Source organism: Drosophila erecta, unplaced genomic scaffold (genome assembly GCF_003286155.1).
Source record: "Drosophila erecta strain 14021-0224.00,06,07 unplaced genomic scaffold, DereRS2 tig00000021-arrow-pilon, whole genome shotgun sequence".
Lineage (NCBI taxonomy): Eukaryota > Metazoa > Arthropoda > Insecta > Diptera > Drosophilidae > Drosophila > Drosophila erecta.
Window position 1 is genome coordinate 1,704,121 of NW_020825198.1, and position 23,830 is coordinate 1,727,950.

A 23,830-nucleotide genomic window follows, 5' to 3' on the forward strand; every position below is an offset into this window, starting at 1 on the left:
GCTAGCCAAGCTGGACTGCATTTTAAGCAACAAAGTGGCAAGTAGAGCAAATAAAGCAAAAGTTAACTTGTCTTGTATTCAATGTATTTCATGGATTTAAAGTATCTTGGCCTTTACTGTGTACTATATTGTGTACTATCTTATATTTATTAGGTGTTGCATGTTCATTGGCCAAGTCAGCATCACTGCCAGCCGGTAATTTTTATAATTTAATTGACAAAGTGACAGGTTTACGCGGAGTGGCTCGTGGAAGCCTTAAAAAAGCAGGCAATTGAGTCGATATTGATTTTGGCCCACACATGCGAGTGCTCCAGAGATACGGATACGGATACAAGCCGTGCTATGGACTTTCTCGGCTCGTGCGCTCCGCTTAAGTGCCGTTTGGCACCAGGCGACTACCCAACGTCCCTCGGGGATGGGACGCAAATTGACTTCCAGGAGCAGGAGTCGAGCGTTTCCTGCTCGGTGCAGGTGTGCGCCCGGCTGCCGAGATTTAATGTCATTGTCTGGGGCTGCCTACCGAAACTGCCTGCAAATTGCCAGCAAGTTATGGAATTCCACAAATTGTGATTTGCATGAAGGCGGCAGCAGAAAAGGAACAGGAAGAGGAAGTCCTGCAGGAAGCCCTGCATTGGGCTTAAAGCTACGAGGGGCCCACTCGGCCATGTCTTACAGGATCATAATATCCTTGGCGTGCTCTTTTGCCCAGCCATTCAACTCCATTGGCCATGTGCTGCCTTTCTGGTTTCCAAGCTCCATTCTTCGGCTGCTTGGGATTCCGTTTGATGCACATTAGATAAATATTCCATAATTCAATGCTGACTAGCAAGCAAACAGAAGTTGCTGGCAAGGATTTGCACTGGGAGAAACGAGTGGTGGCGAATAGCGAATTGAACTGTTCAATGATTTTTGACAAGATACATTTCCACAGGAAAAATCAGACTCAGCAGAATAAGTTAAAGCGTTTTTTGTTTAAAGCTAACGAGCCACGCTATATCCATATCACTTTTTGGCACCTTGCTTTCTTTCTTTTAACCATAAATTTTGCGAAAAATGGCGAAAATTGAGAATTTTGAGGTGTAAACGCCATTCGATTGGAAATTTAATTACGAGTTGGACGAGATGTGACATTCCATTCTCGAAACTGCAGTTTCAATTTTATGCACAAAATACAGCCAGAGAAGCAAAAGTTCGATTACTTGTACTATTTTTTCGTCATAACATGTCCAAAAAAAGTCACACTAGTAAAATAATCACAGCTTTTTGCTGCTAATTTTGTCTACTAACTATACCTGTCACTTTATTCCAAAAAAAAATTTTTTTTTTTTTTTGCCAATTTTTGCATTTTTGGTAAGGGGTACCATCATCATTTTTTGCAAAAAATGGTCAAATTTAAAATTTTTCAAGTTTGAACGCCAATCGATTAGCAATGTTTTTACGAGTATTTTAAGGTATGACACTCCAAATTTGGGCGAATATTTTCGATAATATGGCCATAATTCAGAGAATTTTCCACCACTTTTTGGGCTTACACTACACGTTATTTGGCGCAGTGCACATATGAGTGTGTGGGTACATAGCGCACATTTCATATGTATTTGCCAACAGCAACTAAACCCAATCAAACAAATATTTGAGATCCGTTTCAGTGTGCAGCCTGGGCCAATGCCCTTTCTCTTTCGCCCCGCTCGCCCCGTCTCTTTCTATGCGCTATTCACCACCCAAAGTTGATTTTATGAATATATTACGGAATGCAGCAGCCGCAGCAGCAACAAATAAAGTTGAACAAAAAGAACAGAAGCCAGGGAATTAAATTCAATTTTCTAACCCACTCCGAGGCGGAAAATGCTGCCATTTAATGGGTCGCCGAGTGGGAAAAGTGAAAAATAAGCGGCGCAGTTTTCCTGCCCCTCGTTTTCTCACTTGCACTCCACCTGCGAGAAGTGAGTTTAGTTCAAATGTAGCATAACTCCTGGGGAGACCTTGACAAGGCTCCCCACCCCCAGCAGCTCCCACCCCAAAAAAAAGGAAAATAACCCCGCGTCATCATAATTACGTATGAGCGCACTGTGGTCGGGATTTTCCCATCCAGGATGGAGGATGCACGTGTATATGATGCGAAAAACAATTACCATATGGGGTGTCCCGTTCCCGATTTCCCTGCAAGCTGAGCTCAGTTATGCAATCCTTTTCCGGCCGTCAGCGAAGTTGTTGCAGAAATTGTTTAGATTTTTCCCATTTGCATTGCGCATTCGCCTCTCCTGCATTTTCTTCTGCGAGTCTCTGTTTCCCAGCAGTTTTTCAGCACCTTCTGGGTTTTATTTTGATAATTCCGTTTTGTTTGCTCTCTTGCATTCCTGAGTGAAGCGGCCAAGCGACTGACTGACGCTGGGGAAAATCGCAAAGCGGATTGTGTGGAATACTTGATGGGCGACCAATGTGCTCGGCACACTGCGGTAAAAAGTATCTCAACTAGAGATGATTTTCCTCGCAGAGCTCTCTTCGAAAATTCACCGAAATCTAAGCTTTTCAGTTGGTAATGCCAATCGATTTGGAATGTTTTTGCAAGCTTTTTAATGTGTTGGTATGATATATTTCAAACAATGGTACAGAGCATTTGTATTTGTAAATATACTTATGAAAAAAAAATGTTTGTTTATTGTTCTTTGTTTTATTAGTACATTTTTAGAATGGCTTTTGGTCGTAACATTGGTAAAAAGTGTCCCACCGATAAAATGATTACATATTTTTGCAGCTAATTGCCTAAACTAACAGCCCGTAAAAGTTTTTTCACCAAATCTGAAAATTATTTTTTGACCGATTTTCGCATTTTTGGTAAGGGGTTACATCACAATTTTTTCCAAAAAATGGTCAAAATCAAAGTTTTCCAGATTGAAACGCCAATCGATTGGGAATGTTTCTACGAGCATTTTAAGGTATGCCACGCTATATTTTGACCCATATTGGCCCAGATATTGACAAAAACCGCGTAGTATGTGGCTGATTTTGCGATTTGACCGCAGAGGAGAATTGTAGAAAATCCTGTGGTTATATTATATAATTTTTGTATTTAGCAAATAGCTAAGTTAGTTATAGTTTGCCATTTACTTTAGAGAAAGAAGTAGCAAAGAAATATCTTAAGGATTGGTGTAAGAGAAAGCGAGGGTGCTGGAGTGTGAGGGATTCATTCAAGTGGCTTTTAATCACCATTGTATCAGGAGGCCCCTTCCTCCACTTAATCCTCGTAACCCCGGAGTAACCTCAGCAATAGAAGCAACAAAGGGAAGACAAGAGGCTCGAAACAAAGGCAAAAGCGGAACACGAGAAAAAATCCCAAAAAAATAATGCTGGCAACCAAGCGCGTGCCTCACTGGGGATCTCCTTTTCGTACTCCGTTCGAGGGTCTGGAAATCGGGGGAGTGAAGGAGCGAAGGAGCGCAGGAGCGGAGGAAGGGCAGGATTGAAGGAGGCGGGGGACTTAGTCATAACAGCAACAACAACGAGTTGGCAAGATGATGAGAAACTCGAGCGTCAAGCAGGCAGAAGCTTTAAGCCGCTAAATTGTATCGGATTACAGAAAATTCCGAGCCACGAAGCTGAAATTCCTTGCCCACAGGCGGGCAATCCTCCCCAGCAGGCTGCTCCACCTCTTGAGTCCCGAAACCCCTGCATCTAAGCCACCCAGGGGCGTGGCTGAATTGTTCTGTTCTGGATCCATCGCTTGATCAAAACCACCAGAAGAAAGAGTTACAGCTCTGCGACTATAAAGCGTCCTACTACTATTAATCCCCCTCGAAAGTGCCCTGGCTACGCCCCTGTTCGCGACCCCTCCGCTTGCAGTGCATTTGGCAATACCGAGTTGGTATGTTAATGAAGGTGCTCCAGCCAGCAGGGGCGGGGAAATGGGGAAGGGGCCGTGTTGTGGGTGTCGTCCTCGACAACTAAAAAAGGCTGCAGGGCGAGCTGCATAGAAGTCAGGGAGGGATCAGGGAGGGACGGAAAGATGACACACAAGTGCAGGCCCGCTGAACCCGTGAACTCCGAGCACTCCGCGTGTCGCGGAGAAAACCCAGGGACGCAGTTCCAGGGGGCAGGAGTCGGAGTTGGAGTCGGAGTTATGAAAACCAGCACAACGAGCCAGTCTTAGCACAGTTTCACCGACACGAACATTTAGCAGAGACAATCGATGGCCACGGATGATCGAAGGACTGGGGAAAAAAAGAAAAAGAATACGCGAAATGGCAGACAATTTGCCTAATTCGCGTTCTGAGCCCTCCAGAGCCCCCACCTCCAGCTCCACCAGCCCCTCTTTGCGGGAACAGGATGAGCCGCATTCCCTTTCCCGTTTTCAGGGGCAGCACACAAAAATTGCTGCGGTTTTCGGGCCTCGGCTTAGGCAACTGCAATTATTGTTTGCGGCTTTTCAATTGCCTCGCCCGCCTCCCGGTCGCGTCCTGCCCCCCAACGATATCCGAAATCCCCCCGAGACCCCCCCGAGACCCCCCTTTGGGTTCGCGTTGTGCAGCCCGCAGTCAGTCATCATAAGGTGAGAATATAATGGCGCACTCGTGAGGTGCGTGACTGCAATTGCCTCTACGCCCGAAACTGGCTGGCCACCATGGGTTAAGACCGCATGTTTTGGCATATCTAACCCAAAAAGTTAGGAAAAGTTATTATAGCCATATTAAGTGCTTTCTTTATTCAAAGTATGCAGCCGCTATTTCCTTGAGCACAAGTGTGGCAAACTTGTAGACAATTGATGAGCTTGAAATATTTGGTTTGAAATTTTGGTTTGAAAGTGCCCATCCCACCCACTGTTGCCCACTGGGAACTGATCTTGGTTCCTGGCCCGGCTGATAAGCAGCCCAAACAAACAAATAGCAATGCACGATTTGGACTCGGATCTGCCGAGACCTTGGTGCATTTGGCTCTTTGATTGAGCAGCGCGCGTTGCCCTTAGCTAATTGAGCTTTATAGTGGAAGGTGGGTCGGGAAATGGGAACTCCGGATTCTCTGGGATTCTCTGGGATTCTCTGGGATTCTCTGGGACTCTCCGATGGGAAACGGCGACCGCAGACGAGCTGCTGGACCCCGACTTCCTGCTCCGAAACTCTCTGGTCTGCACATTTAATTAAAAATGAAAAGTTGTTGTCAAGAAAAGCATTTTGCGGAAAATTAAAAGTTTTCCCTTTTATTTTCGCTGCTTTTTGTTGTCCTGCGTGGGGAAAAAGTCACATGTGAGCAGCAGATTTTGCACTTTCGGCTTTTTAAGCTGTCTGTGGGGTTTTCTTAAGTTTTCGAAAAGGCTGGGAATGCTCACAACTTTCAAATTGCTTTTGGTTCCTATGTATGACATAATTGATATTTATTTATTCTGATACTGCTGCAGTACAAAAGTTAGGTAACTCTATTTATAACTTGATACATCTAAATCATATAACAATTCACTGCATCAATTAGCAATAAGCTGGAAAACAGTTGGCCCTGCTGACTTTGAAGCTGCGTATTACATCATTGCATTTCCATCATAATTCCATCCCTCTGCCGGAGTTTAAAGTTCGACTTCATAAAACTTTCCCCTTTTTCGGTTTTGGCCATGTCAACTTTGGCTTACAATCCTCAAAAAGTGCACACAAAAAGGCGACGACATCAGAGTCATAAAATCAAAATAAGAACTTTTTGTTCACGATGCGGCGGGAAAAGGAAAAGGGGAAAAATCTGGAATATTAAAGTCGAGTCTATTAAACTTTTTCCTTACTGCCGCACATGAGCGAACTTTGGCCATGTATAAAACATATGATTTTTGCTTGATGCTCCCGCGGGCCAATTTATGTGTAGAACAAATGGCTGGCAAACAAAGCGGCCAGAGGGGTGGCAAGTGGGGGTATCCTGTGAGTCCTGGCAGTGCTGTTGACTCGGTGTCCTGCCAGGATGCGGCTGCTCCCGTTGCTGCTCCAATAAAATAAACCTTCAGCCAGCAACTTGCCTGCGGGCTGTAAATTTGAGCGCCCCGTGCAGACATAAATTGTGTGTTAAATACATTTTATGCGTTCGCCGAGGACCTGCGCTTCCTCCTTGGCATCCTCCTTTGAGGTGGAGTCAGTGAGGCTGCAAACGTAATCAAGGTCGGCGCCACCCACTGACCCACCGCCCACACCGTCTCCTGTCGACGTTTCTCCGGGCAACGTTATGATGTATGGCCGGAGTCACTTGCAGAGCTGCCTTTGCCGCGTACAACGTGTCGTATGCGTATTATTAACGCACGCAGTCGCCTGGCATCCTCTTGCCTCCTGGAAACGCCCCTGGAAACCCGCCACCTCCGCTCCGAATGCCTGGTGGTAATCCTTTGGCTGCTCCTTTTGTTGTTGCCCGGGCACCAGCTGAGCATACACATGTTTGTGTCACATTTGGACTACGCTTTCTTGGCGATGGTCCCCCCTCTCCCCATTTCACCCGGCAGATTGCTCCTGTTTGTCTGCGCGTTTGGGCCCCTCAGCTTGGCATTTCCTTTGTATATTATAAAGAAATTTGTTCTGACTTGTTGTTGCCGCTACTCCTTTTGTCCGTCTCATGTTGTTCTTGTTGGCCTGGCTTACACGGAAAATTCGAAAATTCATTCGATTCCCCCCATATTAAAGGCGAAGGTGTGTTAGATTTTGTTGTCTGTTCTTTATTTATTACCAAAACCAATAATACTCCATAATTAAATGAACTACAAATTAATTAATTAAACTAAACAGCGTGCTCTTAAAACGAATCGCAGCTAATGATGCCATTAACTTAAACTGTAGCCATGAACCAGCTGATGGTTCGCCAAAGTCCTCCCCGATTTGTGGCAGTGCAGTGGGCGTGGCACTTGGCAGCGCCCCGGCGGGACCGCTTCCTTAGCATACTTTCGGGGCATTCCTTGGGTCTGGTTCCCTTGGCCTGGCCGAGCCGGAAATGCTTTTAGCCACTGCTCGGGCTGGAAGTTGTTTGCATTTGTCCCGGTTTCGGGTGCTGTTTTTGGTGCTGGCGCCGCTTAAATTCCATTTTAATTTGTTGTGTTTCGTTTTAATTCTCATGTTTTGCTGCATCATTTTTATTTTTAAGCATTTTTTCACTGGTGCGCCGCTGAAGAGCGCTTAATTACCAGCATTTCTATGGATGCTGGCGGGGCATGCTCCTGTATGCCAGTATTCCTGGATGCCTGGATGCCTGGATGCTTGGATGCCTGGATTCCTGGGATCCTTGATTTCCTGGCAGGGGGTGAACGAGTGCCCTTTTGAGTGGCCCAGGAGCTGTTGAAATGATTTTCGTTAATTTCGCCAGCAGCAGCGGCTACTGTTGCCTGATTTTGATTCACTTTACTCCATTTGATTTCGTTTAATTTCGCTTGCAGTGCAAATGGAAACCGATTGCGGAGCTGGCGTTTTGTGGCCAGCTTTTCAATTTATAAACTGTCGATTTCCCTCTTTTGGCCAGGCTCTTTATGGCGCTTAAAATGTACTTTAATGGCGGCACTTTAACTTGAGGGAATATTAACTTACATACCTAGGCTTTAAAAGGAGTACATTTTCGGTATAAAAGGCGTTAAATTATTTGTTATTCTCTCAATAATTTCGACTGTTTTTGTTATCTTACAATCAATTTATTATTCCGGTTCTCTGGCTAGTTTGAGCCAATATAAAAGCCTAATGTTTATCCAATTAAAATATTGCATTCAATTTCGTTAATTATTTTTACCCGCCTTTGTTTTCGCCTGTTACAAGCAACAACGTTGGAAATGGGTGAAAATCCTTTGGGAAACCAGATGCAACTGAACACAATAAAATAGTTTTTAGTTGGTTAAACACAAGCCACCGAGTGTTTCATGTTCTGTGGTCAAAAACATTCGATGCATTCTATTGTCTGGCTGGGAAAATCTCTTTAAATTCTTTTCGGAAATAATTTGAATTGATTTAAAATAAAATATGCGTGTGCTATATTAAAAATGCATGATGTAGGCCGTGTGTATTTCTGGATTCCGTTCGCAGCTGTAGCTGAAATAATTTCATTTCCACTGCTCTACTGCTTAGTATTTATATGGGACTTTGTTGTGGGAGTGACCATCATTTGCATAATCCGCTTATCCTCTAATCAGCTAAGTAAATTATACATATTCATGTACGAGTATCTGTGTGCAAACATAGCTATCCATTACAGGCAAGTGAATCATTCGATTGGAGCACTTTGATGTCGTCGCGAATACTCTTTGCCATTCATGGGAATCGGAATCAATTGAATGCCCTCAAAGCGCTCTTCACAATCCGCAACTACTTAAGCCCGCTTTGTAAGCCATGCCCCCAAATCCCCCCTCAACCGAATCATTCTCTTTAGCTCCCAAATAACAAAGACAACATCGAAATAATCGCTCCAAGTAGTCGAGGAGGGGGATTCGGAATCGGGCTTGGCATTAGAGACAGATGCCTTTGTGTCACTGCAATTGACAAAATAATCACTGCTACATGGCTGGTTGCAGCTACAACAAAATGAGACAACAAGCTGCTGCTGGCCACAGTAACAACAGCAGAAACACACATATTTCCCGCCTAAAATGAAAAAACAGCAGCAAAAACCAGATGAGCTAACGCCTTTGGGAGCACGAGGCTGGGATACTCTTCCATAATTACTATCTATGGGTAATCAATAAAGTATAAATTTAAACTTAACAGTTGACCCATAATAAAGTGCGGTTCTACAGATCATAGAGCAAGAGATCTTAGCCTTAAGTACATATATTAAATGCATGTTTAAACAATTGAACTCCCTTTTAAAAGCGTATTAAAACAACTAGAATTATGAAGTCAGCGCTTAGCAACATTTTCTCATGTGCTGTGCACATTTGTTGCTGCCGCTGTTGCTGATGTTGCCGATGTCGCCGATGCTGCTGATGTTGCTGGCAACATGTGGAGCCGAACCCGAAGCTGGGCTTTGTTGTTGCTCCGTGGGGATCAACTTCGGCAATTGCTTCGGCTCGCAGATTTTCCGTGCGATTTTCAACAGTTTGCAAAAACCTTTTTCGCGCGGCTCAGTCTGCAGCCGCCGTCCGTTGGTCTCGGTTGCTGTGCGCGTTGTGGAGCGGAAGTGTCGAGAGTCGCCGGCGAAAGCGGGCCAGAAAGCCCAGCTTCTATAGCCATATAGCCATAGAGCATAGCCGTATAGACGGCCGATCCCGAAGCCCAGCAGCAGTCCGTTGAACCTCCGAATGGAGGAGTAGCGCACCACGCGACACACAGGCGCCAGCGAGAATTAAACTAAAGGTGGCAGCCAAGCCAAGCCACAGCAAAAACGTGCAACAAATAAACAGAAACAGAAAAAGAACCTAAGGCAATTGTATTTTTACCGCAAGACACACAACATGTGTGTATGAGTGTGTGTGTGTGAGGGCGGAAGTCGTTCCACCGCCATTGTTGAAAAGCCCCAGAAAGGAGAGGCAAGGAAAACAAACCGTGGCCGGAAACCGGAAGTGTGTTATTAGTGGCGCCTCACATTTATTTACTCGAATTGAAATGCACTCCACACTTTGTGAAGTAGTTACAAAGTGAAGTAAAGTAACAAAAGCACGAGAAAATCATATTAATTAAAATTTATGCCAAAGTTTAATTAGCGTGTGTGTGCGTCTCCGTGTCCGTGTCCGTGTGTTTGTGCTGTGTCTGTGCCAAAGTTTTAATTGAAGAAAACTTATCGCCGCATAAATGTTCGTTGCGCTATGCTAATTGAAATATAACGCAACTGTTGCAAGGGGAGAGCGAAAGAGGACGCGGATTACAAAGGGAATAAAGGACTAAAGGACTAAAGGAATAAAGGAATCAAAGGACGAGGAGCGACTTGACAAGCCACAGACTGTTGAGGAAGGTTAGTTAATTGAATTGTGCTAACAGGATAACTTGCAAATTAAGAGGCTGCAGATGGAAGTGGGAAAAACGTGCTTGAATAAATATTATATTATCTCATTTTCTACCACATTCTTCAGCAGCCTCTGAAAATAGTCCTATTAACAAAGACGCCCAAATAAAGCAAATATTTTCTTAGGTAATAATTCGTGTTATATGGCCGCAAGCTAACTTTATCGCCATTAATCAAGTCAGCCCATCAAATTCGTATTTATCAACCCGTTTATTTGCGTGCCATTCAAACTTTTCACAAGTGTTATGAAAAACTTTTTTAATATCCTCTATCTTTTGCGCGATGAAACTTTTCGCTTGCGACCGACCGCCTATCAAATTCAATAATCACTTAAAACCCATAAATATTTGGCTGGCCCTCTGCCAGTAAAATACGCGATGCCACCACTTTTCCACTGGCTGTCAATGTCACTTCAATGATTAAAACTTCAGCGCAAATAAAACGGGCGAAAGGATAACGGACGAGGGCGATGCCGCCTTTGGGTCGAGGCAGCCCAATCATCCACCGACGCACTGGGATCCCAGCCCATCGGAAACCAAGCATTGCATACCAACCTGGTTCGGTTTCCCTTTTTTTTTAATGAAAACATAAACATCTCTTTACCCCAAGTTACTCTGCAATTTACTTTTCGTCCTGCCCTGCCCTGCGATGCTGTTCCTGTTTCAGATCCTTTGTTTTCCTTCGGTCGTTTCTCGTAATAAATTTTTAATTTTGCTTAATTGAAAATGGCCCCGCCTTGCGAAGAGCACACAGAAAAATATTGATTTAATGCTGCGTTTTACTACGATATTTACTGGAGTTTTCTGTTTATGAACCTAGAGTATGGAGTTCAACTAGATGGATGCAATACATACATATTATGACCAGTACTTTGAAGCGATCCCAAGTTTCTCGCTGTGCAACCATGAAACGTAGAAAACGAAATAAAAAATGTATCGCTGCTCGAACCCAAAGGGAAATATTATTGAAAAAGAAGCAGTGCAGCTAGTGGAGTTCCCACACTCCGCATTCCGGTATTCCCGCATTAGCTGACGGGTCGAGCGGAGATGCTTCTTAAGCTGCCATTGTCTGGCGGACGCACGTGCTCCGGCTGATTCTCCGGGGGATCTCCACTCCGGCTGCCACTGGGAATGGGACACGCTCAACTGCCGCTCCGACCACTTGAGCACTCCACTCGAGTGCGGGGGCAAGGTGCTAAAAGCTGTTCACATATTTATATAGCTGGCTGTACCATATATGGGCAAACATTTAGACAAACAACAGCATACTCAGTGGGGTTTTCTGGCGGGGATGGCGGACAGATGGGGAGGAGGGGAGGTGAGAATGGCTACTGGTGCTTAAAATGGGTCACATTCTTCTCGTTGCACGTTGCCCCATGAATGGCGTTCATTTTGTGGCGCCAAGGCGTTGCAAGCTGCTGGAAAACAGACGGCACAAAAGTAGCTCTCTCCGGAGTCCAAAGGCCCTCTGTGGAGGCTTCCCCCGTGCACTTGGAGAAAACTAGAGAGGGATCACAAAGAAAAGCGCTTACATTGTGTAGCTCAAATCCCTTATTGTTTCAGCAATAGTATTGCCATAGGAAACTTCTTTCCCATTTTCACAATAAAGTTCCAAGTACTCATTTTCGCGATGTGCACCACTTATGACCACCTCCTGCCCCGGCAGGCTCGTTAACACATTTCCCAGCAGCTTATTTATTGCATATCAAGTGACACCTCAATCCCAGGCCAGATTTGGAGAGAACAGGGCTAACTGCTGTGGGCCCGTGTGAGCTGGTCGGGTCTCCGTACTCCGGAGCCAAATGACGTCGTCAACGTCGCTTCAGAAATGTTTTGGCATAAATTAAACAAGGGCGGGCGGCGCACTCTCCACTGCGCTCCTGCATTGTCCAGCCCGAGGAGGGAGGAGGGGGCGCATCCAGGGGGATCCTGGTCCAGTCCGGTCTGTTTGCCTTCCATTTTGTCACACATTGGGGCTCAAAGAGCAACGCCAATTTGTCTGAAATGTTTTGAATTCTAAGCGCGCACGAGGACGGGCGATGATGGCCAGATCTTGATGGCACTGCCATGCGGATGTGATGAATGTGGGCGGCTGGGCTGTTGGGTTGCTGGGCTGCTGGAGCTCTTTGTGTCGCCTGCCATATTTGCCTAGTGGAGCATGGTCCTGGCTGAGTGTTGTATTGCAGGTGAATCCTGCTGCCTGGGCCCCTCAGCTCCGGGCTATTTGATTTTTCCATTTTCCCACTTTCCCACTCCCACTGCCACTTCCACACCCCAGCGGGAGTCAATCAATTCGGATATGGCCTCCCCGGCTGAGGGCTCCGTGTGAATTATGTGGCGATAAACTTGGCCAGGATGGTGCAACTTGTTACCCATATTGTGTGGCAGCACCTGAAAGCGAAACACCTGCTGCAGATGCCACAGCCTGGCAAGGCTCACACGTTGATCTTATCGCCGCTGCACTGCACACACCCAAAATGCCAGAGTTCGACCCAAAAAAGCTGAAAAAACAGGGGAAAGAGTGAAGCGGCTCAGCCAGAAGAATCTGCGGCGGCACAGCTGGGGTTCTGACAATAGAAGCGGCTTTGGGAGCACTTCGCACCATATATTGCATAGCACTCAGCTCCCAAAGTGGTTCGGAACCTAAGTTGGCCAGCCTAGAAAATGCCATATTTAATTGCCTGCAAAATAATGCTTTACAGTGGATTTCTTTATAGTAATCACGGCGAATATTTTGTGTTCAATATGCTCTTTACTTTATTTATTTTATTTTGCGAGTGCTATTTCACTTGCCGCCACTGTGCTGGCTGCCGTGCTACGTACCCTCGCCTGCAACTGCAACTGAAACTGGCGAAGCGATCCAGGTTCCAGCTTATCTCACTGACCATGATGATGATGCTGCCTTGGCCTTGGGCGTCGTCTCCTGCTCCCCCGCTCCCCCGCTCCCCCGCTGCCCTGGCCGCCTGCCCCTCTTGGGGTTTCTGTTTTTGTCGTCCATTCGTTGCCATTACCCCTAGCACCATTTATTTACATTCATTCCTTATTATTTTCGTGTGCCTTCGGATCCGGGGTCTTGGGAGCTTGGAGCTCGTAGCTTGCAGTTGGGAGTTGGCCAAGTCAAGGGCCGCAACTCGCCTCATTGTCTGGCCGCGATGGCCGCCTCTGGAGGCTGGTTGCAGCATGCTCATAGAGCCGAGGGAGCTGCCCGCTAATTTCGCCTTTTCACAGATCCCCTTCCTGGCACCTTGCTCCTCATCCGGGCTCCTCTGTCCACCTCCGCTCCTTTGGCATTCGGAGCTGCGATTTCGGGCCCAGCTTGTGTGGGTTGTGGCTCAGGCGAATTCCTCCTTCTCCAGCTGCTGGCGGAGTTCATTGGCGACTGGGAGTCATAGGTATATTAACAGCTTAGCATTCGGCATACCTAAGAAATCTCATCTTAAAACATATGATAGACAAAAAAGTAAAACACAGCAACCATTTGTTAAATGAAGCGCACAACTTCTGATTTTCCATACAAACGCTTTCAATTGGTTGGCAATAGCTTAGGGTATTCCCCAGTCGACTTCATCTTGCTTTATCGTGCGCAGAGGCTGAAATCGAGTAGTGGGAGTGGGAGGCTCATGAAAAATTGAGCAAGTGCCGCACTTGCAATTTCAACAGCTCATCTGCCGCTGCGCAAAACCATTTCGTGGCCCAGCAGCAACTTCAGCCTTATTTTCAGCTTTAACTTCAGCTCCTTCGGATTGGAATAGTTGTCGACTTGGGTTGCCTGCCCATTTCCACTCTTTGTTTTTCAAACTGACAAGTGCTTGGATATTAGTTTTCTTTTATTGGCCAAATCAAAATGAGAAAACAGCAGAACATTTCATTCTTGAAAGGCGAAATAAGTGCACCTGGAATGTACTTTCAGTTGTGTATTACTTATGAATAAACAAGGGCAAGTGAAAGCCAGAACAGAACAGAAATTGAGATGGATCTGTAAGAGATTAGTTGGCCTTTCTTTTAACCATGACAGCATGTCTTGGCACAACTCATCTATTTTTATTACGCTCAATTAGCTGAACATCTTACCCACATACTTACCATAACTTAATTGGCCGACTAATGTGTTCATCCATAATATTTAATTGCTGCTGAACTTCGCATTCACCTCGCCTGTAGTTAGTAATTTGCGTGTAAGAAGTCCATTTACTTGTTTGTCGTATTTTCCTTTTGACCAGCTCGAAAATCGATTCAAATCAGTGGGGTATTTCTGTCTGTCAACGACAAAAACCTTCAATCAAATCGGAGTATGCCAAAAATCCGAGCCATGCGTCGGGCAATTCAATTACAAAGCCCAGCAGGAGATGTGCACGAAGGGATCTGCCCCAGCCCCAGATCTGCCTCCTCCTGCCCAGCACTGTGCACTCCTCCATTCACCTGGCATGTCAATGACCAGGTAGCACTCATCGCTCACCTGGCGACATGTCAATGGGGCAGGGAAATGGGGCGGCAACAAAGTTCCGAAGATAAAGCTCTTGCCATGAATATGCAGCTGATGTGCACTTGCGCCCGTGGAAGCCAGTTCCCTTTGCCACCCAGTCCTGCCCCTTTTCCGCCCGCTTTTCACTGCTTTCCACCGCTTTCCACCGATTTAGCCTTAAGCTGCTGCTGCTGCTGCTGCTGCTGCTGCTACTCACTTTCCTCACAGACGACAGTCTTTTGCACTCGCCCATGCATTTTTCCATCGAACAAAAACATTGAAAAGCGAGTCATAGATTTCCGTTTGTGCGCCTCGGAAACAATGGCATTTTCATGTTGCACGTAAAACGAACCAAATAAACTCGCGGATAAGCGGGGGGAGGGGTGGGGGTAGGGATCGGGGTCGGGGTCGGAGAGATAGCACTGGCACAATATAACCTAAGTGCAATTCCATTTTTACCGATATTCCTGCCACTGGCGCCTTTCAAGTGAAGTGAACCGAACACAAATCACCCAAATCGCAGCGATAATAGCAAAAGAACGCAAAGTGCCCCGGGATATTGCGGGAGATAGTCGGAATAGAACTAGCTGATCGATGGGTGGACGTTTCCTGCGGAGATTAGGCATGTGACCTTTGTCCAGCGCTAGTATAAATAGCCAGGGTGAAGTCTGAATTGGCACAGTTCCACTGAAACTCTCATCATGGTAAGTCAACCGAGGGAAGGAGTCCTTGGGTAGTACAATAGTTAAATATTGGCCTTCCAATTTCTCCACCAGCATCCTCTACGACTCGGTGTTCTGGTGGCCACTCAGGGCAGAGTCTTAGATCAGGACACGGCTCCGGAAGTTGCCGTTTCACCTCAAGAAACCAAGCCCGCGGAGGTCAAGCAGGAAGTTGCCAACGAAGTACTGGAAACCCAACCGCAGCTGGGTGGCTCGATCACCTCCCAAGATCTTCCGGAAAACTCACCTGCTGTGCCTAGCGAAAGCGTTGCAGTCAAGGAGGTTCCAGCTGAGGTGGCGAACGCCTCAAATCCAGGAGTTCAGGAAAGCCAACCCGAAGGGGTTTCATTTGTAGCCACCCATTCCGTTGAGGTTGCACCAGAAGTTACTAAAGAAAGCCAGGAAGCAAATGCCAGTGTGAGTAAGGTTGTTAGTCCAGTGGAAAAGCAGCTCACTTCCAATGAGATATCCAAGGATCAGGAGCCTGGCAAAGAAGAAGTAATAACCCAAAACCATCCCGAAGTCCAAGGTCGCGACAATAGTATCCAGCTGGTGTACGAGCAACCTGGTCAAAACCAAAACCAAAACCAGATTCCACAGATAAGCATTCAAGACCTGGAGAAGATCTTCAAGTACCAGGGAGTGCAAGTGGGCAATGGATCTCAATCTTTGAACCAGTATCCGGGCTACTACAACAAGTACCAATCCTACCCGAATGGGGCACTCGCTTCAGGGGTAAACACCTCGGATGCCAATGCGACCCAGCACATTCACACGCACTACTATCCCAACCAGAAGAAGCCGGGATTACCCTTGCCCTTCCTGGCCAATCCCTTCCAGAAACAGGAACCCGTTTATGTTAACCTAAATCAGACTGCGAACTCCACGAGCAACGTGACTTACCACACCCACATCCACGAGGAGACCAAGCCGTTTCCCTTCCTGCCCAATCCCTTCACGGACTTCCCCAAGGTTGTGGGCCTCAGCTTGGTGCTTCTCCCTAATCCATTTTATGTGAACAAGAACCAGAACCAGAACCTGAACCACTCTCAAGTCGCAGGCCTGCCTGCTGGATACCAGGAGAACGGGGGGTACCCGTACTTTGGAAAGCTCCGCTCCTTTTCCGAGGAGCCCCAGAAGCAGCAGCAACAGAAGCAGCAATCGCAGCAGCAGCAACCGCAGCAGCAGCAGACTCAGAAGCCCAACTTCTACCTGATCCCCAATCCTCTGGCCAGTCAGGCATCCGGTGATGGCCAAAAGGCAGATGCCAGTGTCCTGTTTCCCATAAATCTGGCTGCCCTCCCACTTCTGGTTCCGGCTTCGGAGCTGTTCGGCGGAAATAATCCTCCCTCGGCAAGCATCAGTTTCCAGGATCTGATTAAGGCCACCAATGTCCACGTGAGCCAGCCCATCAAGCTGCAGGCCAACAATGGCCTCACTCAAGTTCAGAAGGAGCAGGCTGCCGTCCAGCAGCTGCTCCTCAACCATCTCAAGCATCTCAACCAGCAACAATTGCCTTTCCAGGAGCAACCCGTCGCGGGCGGAAAGCGCTCCCAATCCGCACAGCCCGTGGTCCAACTCCAGGAGGAGGAGGAGAGCTCCGTTCTGTTTGCCGTGGAGATCCCCAAACCCATCTATCGCTTCTTCAAGGGCATCTTTGGAGGCTTCTCCAACTGAGAGCGCACTAGGTGATCACTACCGACAGAACAGCAAGGAACCAAGGAGGAAACTGAGGCAAATCCATGTAGTTATTCATTAGAAACACAAATAAAGTTAAGTGCAAACCCCCAGCTAGAAGTTCTTTGATATTGGATGCCAAACTATACTATGCTTTCAAAGTTGCCAAATTTAAATGAGCTTAAAGCAGCAAGTTCTGCCTAAACTGAAGTCCATCAACTCCCAGCCAGCTGGATCCCCTGGGTCTCCTTACTCCCCCACATTAACAGACCTTCCCAACTCAATTCAAAGAAACTCGTGCAAACATGATAAATGTGTGTATTTAGGAATCATTACCCGACTTTCCCGCCGAGGAGACGGAAGAGGAAGGGCTCCCACATTCGTCATTCCACATTAGGTTATCAAGCCGGGATGGATATATTCAAACTCCGCAGCACACACAGAACCGAAGGCCATTATGCTGAATATTTTCCAGCGAAATGCATTCATGACTGCTCACCTTTCGTCAGCCCTTCGGCTGCAGTACTTTCACCCGCTGTGGAGGCGAATCCTGCCCAGGATGCAGCTGCTCCGCACAGACACTCGTGCCCGGGCACATGCAGCCTGCTGCCGTTTGCCATTTTAATGAATACATAATTAGTCTTTTTGCCCAGCTCCCCAATCCACCGCCCACTCATCCACCACCGCCCACTCATCCGCCTTCTACTCCTGGCTTCTTTTGCTGATGCCACTGCAGCACCTGTTCAAATCATTGCTCATCCGAGTTTAATGTCCATGCAGCAACACGTTCCTTTTCGACCCCTTATGATGCACTCGAACCAAAAGCGAGCTAAATGAATTTGTTGGGGGAGTGCTCCTAAGGATTCAACAACCACTGCCTGCCTTTAGATACCTAAGATACTCAGAACATGAGATTTACCTCCACGTGCGCACGTTTCTTTCAGTGCAGCCTGTGTAGTTGATTGGTTCATTTCATACTTTCAGGCAATATGGAGATGATGCTTGCTCCTGTCCAGGTCCTCGCACAAGGAGAGCGAGAGAGCAGATAATGGGCGACAGGGATGGCAGCACATAATTGCCAGGATTACGCTGGCTCATAAAGTTTTCCCGGGCATCTGCAATTGTGTTTGCACTTCTCTCCAATGCCCGAGGATTCAGAAATGTCTGCGGGCTTGGGGATGGCGGGAAATTGCTGTTTGCTGATATCGTTTATTTAATATTTAATTGAATCCATGCCGAGTCGATTTTTTCCACTACACAAGCCTGGCCATTTCGATAGTGGGCCATGTCCTGCGAGTCCTTTGCGGCACACAAGTGCCGGCTTATCGGCTCACTTGGGTGCGTAAATTGCAGATAAAATATCCGCAATACACTAATCCGCACTCGAATAAATGCCAGCGATTGCCAGCCTCCTACACTTATTATCCCATATTGGGTCAGCAGCCAGTTTAAACCGTGTATGCAGGACTGAAAATAAAACAAATTAATAACTTCTGGTTAAAGTTGTAAGCCGCTTCCTTGGCAGCGGCCTTTTGGGGCCCGAGTTTATTACTCAAAGGAATTGGATGGGCCCCAAGAAGCAGCGGGTGCCCATAAATATATCATGAAATCAAAAACTTTGCCACAACTTCTACTTCTGGTTGGCTGGCGCTTCTTTTTGATTGGTGCCAGGGTTACACTGCCAGAAATTGGGAGATCGTGAGAGCACAGGGCCATCGAAATGGAATAGGTAAAATCGTAAGCCTTTTTCATTTCCATAAGCCTGCCATCTGATGTGGTTTATGTATTTCGCATACAAATTGGCGTGTTTTACTACATTTCCCTCTGTGTTTCACCCATTTGGCCTCCCTAAGCTTGCGTGTAATCGTGTGCCGGAGCAGGAGCATCGCTCCAAGGAGCAGAGTAATGCGTTTCCGGTTCCGGCGGGGCCTTCGTGGCAGCAGCTCCTGGCTCCTGTCGCTGCCACTCCTCTCCTGGTGCCGCTGCCAGTCAATTCAATAAAACTTGTGTCCATTTCATTTAAAATTCTCTGTTCCAGCTCTGTGGCGTGAGCTCCTGGCTGCTTGTCCATGCTCGCAAATTAATGGTGTTAAAATTAGTGCCTCAGACGAAGTGGCTGCCCGCATCCTTGCCGCCGAGCTGAAACTTTGCCATCTTGGCCCCAACTTCTGCTCCGGTGGCAGTCTCTTCTATTTATTTAGTTGTCACTCTGTGGAAATTATGCCGCCTGGCCGGCTGCTTTTGCTGCTGCGACACGTGTAACTGGATCCTGGTCCTTTTCCCACCTGGCCAAAACTTTTCCACCTTAAAGTTTGTACTTTGGACCAACTTTTTTCTAACTTTTACCCTTCGCTCCGTCGTTTCAGGTGCGATTCAGGAGCGTCGTTTCTTTGGCATCCTCCGCTCGCCGAGAAGGAAGGACGGTAAGTGGCCGGGTGCTGCTGAATTCAAGGCCCGATGGAAAGCCGAATATTTCCCTAATGAAACCAATTAAGCAAACAGCAAAATGGCCCCAAATTGTGGCTGAAAAAATGAAAAATCAAAGGCTAGACGATGGGTAAACAGGGCGCAGAAAGGGTGAAAGTGGAAAAAGGACGCCGCAAGGATTGCCTCAATTACGAAATGAACACACAGGGAAAAGTTCGACGATTGGCGGACTTTGCAAATTTAAATGTTGCTGATTGAAAAGAGCTTAAATCGGTTTAGCAGTGATATTAAGGGGAGATAGTAGATGAACTGATGGCAGATGGAAGTGGTGTTTATGCCGCAGTGCTAAAAAAGTGTGTAAAAAAGGTTCAACCAATCACAATTTCATGAAATACTAATATGATTTCGCAGTTATTTTATTTATCTATGTCAGATTGTATAAAAAAGCATCATCCTTTTTTTGGCTGCCATATGGGATTGTGCCACACATCCTCAAATGTGGACTGCAGCTTTTCCCGGCCATGCAAAAGCCATTTGCCAAAATCAATACATTTATTTAGACCGCAGGCTGGTGAGTGAAAAGCAAATCACATGCCGGCTAGCGACACAAAATGTATTTAGCATTGGGAGGCATTTGCCGGAGCAGCCAAATATTGTAAAGGTAACTCCAATACCCAGCCCAGCCCATCCCATCGCATTCCAAGGCCCGGACTGCTCCTACTTCCACTGCCTGTTTGGTTTTGGCCAAATCGTTTTACGCTTTGTTGCCGCCAGCCATTCTCCCAGCCAGGATGCAAATATGTGCACAGGCTTAACGTATCCAATAAAGCCAGGAGACTTGAATTGGCCAAAGCCCAGCCACTGATGGACAAATCCCTGCGGACTCAGCTCGTCATCAGTGGACATAAGCAGCTCAGCGACTCACACAGAGCAAAAAGGATTTCGGCATTGAACAGCTCCAGTCTCGCAAATTGTCTGCCATCCAAAGCCACTCTTCTGGGAAAACTTTGAACAGGAATCTGAGACAAATTTACAATAATTTATAATGCGTTAGATAATCAACCTTTGCCTACAATGCAGCTATTCACTTAACTGATAACTGATGGGTGTTCCATAAATCAGGATTCAATGCACCAAGATTTTCGCCGCGTGTCTAATCCGCCCCGTTGAGTCCGAGCCTTTACCACGTGTCCGATGGATTGGATGTGCTGCGGGCCCAACAACTTCATCTGGAGGAGGTGGTGCGTGCGCGGGCTTAATTCGTTTCACTGCAACAATGTTGTGGCGCGATTTATGCCACCGCTCTTAAATGTCATTACCAGCTAAATGCCTTTAAATGGCCCCCATCCAGTTGGGCTGACCGCTTGGCGCCAGCCGAAAGTGCGACCACTGAGCATTGGCCACCACCGCCACCGCCACCAACGACCACCCGTCGCGTGTCTTTATGGGCTGGGATCCTCCGCGGATCGGGTTTTCCTCCTGGAGCGACCAGACGCATTTATCATCCCGACCCGTGACGCGCTGTCGCCTTCAATTACACGCAAATTATTCTGCGCTCAGGAACGGCGGCACCTGTGCTTACCTGCCTTCCTTGGGGGAAGTGGGGCATCCGCATTGGAGCCATCTGCTGGCCGGGCGGCCGGCGATCAATCTGCCTTATGTCAAGTGCCGGCCAGCCGATGCCAATCTGGTGCTCCAGTTCGGATGGCTTGGCTGGCAGCGATTGGCAAGATTGATCAATGGGTGTTTGCAAGGCGGATTAGAAACCCATTCCCAAGTGGATTAAGCGTTTCTGGTCTATAGTGATCTCATATGGTAACCTATCGATTTTAAGTGCCACTCAATAGGCTTCTTCCTCGTAACTTGGCCAAAAAGAGTCACACGGATGAGATGGTTACTGTTTCTTGCAGCTAGTGATCCCTACTAACCATGCGCATAACTTTTTTGCAGATATACAAAAATCGAATTTTTAGCAATTTTTCACTTTTTGGTAAGAGGTTACATCATCAATTTTTTGAAAAAATCGACCAAAAAAAAAAAGTTCAGCTTGGAATGCCGATCGATTTGTTGGGTCAATACGAGTTCAAAAAGGCATTACATTCGATAATCGGAGCATTTTCTTGCAAAATATGGCCAATATACGGTTTGGTTTCTTGGTCCCAGAATTTCCATTTGCCATCGCAGACTTTTATTATATTATCAAGTGCCAATTAAGTTTGCGAGACCAATTAAGTATTTGACTTTCCCGGGAACTATTTAAGCAGCAAGACCGCTCCTCACATCGCTTGCAGCTCTGCAAGTCTCCCATTCACTGCCTGCAGCCACTGACACTCGGCTCCTTTAATTGTCCACTAAAATATGCCGCATGCCCCAGTCGAGAGCTATGCAAATACTTCGAGTTTTGCTCAAGTGCGCGATGGCAGGAGGCCAGAAGCCCCCGAACCCCACCCAATCCCAGCCAGCCCCCGATTCCTAATTAAACAATACAAATGCGAATCGGCAGCCAAAGACAAAGACACAGATTCCGGGGATTGGAATTTCGGTGGTGCTGAGTCTGGAGCTCCGTCAGCGCATCCGTAGTGCGAGTGGAGCGGGGGGATCGCCGCCGCCAGGAATTTTATAATTAATCGGCGGGGAATTGCGCACACGTCTCTTTATTCACAACCAGCCATCCCTTAGGTCTACAAAGTCGTCCAGCTCCTCGGCGTAATCCTCGCCAGTTCCATCGCTCTGGCCGTGCCGCGAGTAGTGATTGAAAATCATGTCTCTGGCCGCCGGAATCACCTTGCCACTCTCGCATCCGTGCATGTCCTCGTACGTGATTTCGCCGTGGCCCATTCCGCCCATGTCGTAGCTCCCATGGCCTCCATGGCCAGCGCCTCCTCCTCCGCCACCCTTGGCAGCGCCACCTCCGTGTGTGGAGAAGCCCAGCACTTTGTACACTGTTTGCTTCACACCTCCACCTCCTCCTCCACCGCCGCCGCCATGTGATCCGTGGAGCACCTTGTACACGGTGTGGGTGTGGTGGTGCGTCTTCACCTTGACCGGCACGTGGATGATGAGGCGTCGGTGGCCCAGCCGCCGTGCCTGCACTCCCGTCGCCACCAGCAGGAGCATTATGGCCAGCGCCTTGGCCACCAAGGAGGCGCTCCCAGATGACACCTTGATGTGGGTAAATCAAAAGCGAGAGCTTTTAAGCTGAATACTATTCGAAACTGAATTATAATCGAAATGTTATCATGCAAGAACTAAGTGCCATTTCCAAAACTGAAATCCATTTGGTCAAATTAACAAGAACATTCTGTTTGCTGACCATTTGCATGCATTTGAATGAACACTTGGTGCGAATGCAAATTAAACTTAAATTCAATTTGATTTACTTAAATATTTTAAATTTCTATTTAAAGCTTTTACACTGCTTGAATTTATATTGAACACAACTGTTTTCAATGAGTTGGCTTGGAGTTCAAGTGGACTTTTACTGATTTATATATTTTTGCGTATTTTATGTCAGCTTAACTTGACTCACTTTGCCCATTTTGCAGCTGCGTTTGGCGATGCGGCTGCTGATTAAGCAAGTCCTTAATTAATCCTTTAGTTGTCCACTGCAACCGCCGAGTGGAGCGCGTTCGCTTTCAGCACTGTGTGGGCCGGCTGGAATCGATGGGGCTTTTATACGGATGCGGTAATCAGGTTCAGTGCACCATGGCCGCATGTGGCGTACTTATGGGCTCCCCTGCCATCCACCTGTCCCTCATTATCTTCGGCGGCGGCGGATTGCATTGCAGCCTCCACGGAGCCGCAACATTTGCATGTGCAGCGCCGCAGCACAGTGGCGTCCAAGTTACGTGTGCCTAATTATTGCTTACAGCTTGTTGCTTGCCGGCACACTGAGCGAAACAAGGCACAAGGGCTGAAATCAGAAATATAATTTATCTAAGTATCTTAGTGTGTTTCCCACAAGCAATGTCTTCAGAGCAGTTTCTTTCCAAGTTTTATATTTTGGTGCACATCAGATAAGTGAGTATTTTCTCGCAGTGTGCGCCTAGGCCTGGGCGCGGTCGCTGCTCGGCGGAGCGTTTCGAGTATTTTGCGCCAACAAAACAATTTTCGCCTCAGCATCTCTGCATCTCTGGGAGCTCCTTGAATCGGGGAATCGCTGAATCGGAAGCGGCGTTTTGGTGACTGGCTCTGGGAGCCATTCATGGAATCTCACATACTCACTTTTTAATCCAACACAATCCAAGCCAATCCAATCCGTTCCGTTCCGATCCCATCAATATAATGTGGCGAGCATTCCGCGCTTTGTTCAACATTTTATGCAACACCGCGAAATGCGGAAAAGACATAGATTCGCGCGTGCTTTCCACTTAGCATTATTACTTTAATTGCCCGAGGAGCATGCGAGAGGTGGCCAGGGTCCAGTATCGGATTCGCTGCGTATTAAATATGCATTTCATTAGCATTTGCCGCCGATCGGTTGCATTTGCATACGTAACTTGGACAATGGCTCACCTAGTTTACGGGGCGTATGCGTAACGCGTCGATGTGGTAGACGAGAAAGGCTTTCTCTTTCACCGCCCGTTTCGTGGGTACCTCTTGATTCAAGTATTTAC

The 23,830-nt window shown here is 47.1% G+C and overlaps 3 protein-coding genes across 5 annotated transcripts in view; 2 read left to right on the forward strand and 1 right to left on the reverse strand.

The window, feature by feature from the left end:
- LOC6545846 overlaps positions 1-23,830 on the forward strand; it is a 40,466-nt gene that overhangs the window by 4,914 nt on the left and 11,722 nt on the right. The window contains exons 1-2 of one of the 3 annotated variants that reach the window (XM_026976927.1): positions 9,049-9,876; positions 19,154-19,210. The exons of 1 other annotated variant lie outside the window; for it this stretch is intronic. Coding sequence is in view for 1 of the 2 variants with exons in the window: in XM_026976925.1 (XP_026832726.1) it covers positions 19,154-19,210 (57 nt within the window). In the remaining variant the exon portion in view is untranslated. Of the gene's footprint in view, positions 1-9,048; positions 9,877-19,153; positions 19,211-23,830 lie in introns of those variants that run through there. One more of the 3 variants, XM_026976925.1, reaches the window with a different exon arrangement.
- On the forward strand, positions 15,005-16,900 carry LOC6545973 (RNA polymerase II degradation factor 1). Its single transcript, XM_026976928.1, has 2 exons — positions 15,005-15,092; positions 15,165-16,900. The coding sequence occupies exons 1-2, from the start codon at positions 15,090-15,092 to the stop codon at positions 16,785-16,787; spliced, it is 1,626 nt and encodes a 541-aa protein (XP_026832729.1). The 5' UTR covers positions 15,005-15,089; the 3' UTR covers positions 16,788-16,900.
- On the reverse strand, positions 21,834-22,913 carry LOC6545974 (dormancy-associated protein 2). The gene is made up of 2 exons (XM_001971148.3): positions 22,744-22,913; positions 21,834-22,376 (listed from the first exon to the last, which is right to left on the reverse strand). The coding sequence occupies exons 1-2, from the start codon at positions 22,750-22,752 to the stop codon at positions 21,873-21,875; spliced, it is 513 nt and encodes a 170-aa protein (XP_001971184.1). The 5' UTR covers positions 22,753-22,913; the 3' UTR covers positions 21,834-21,872.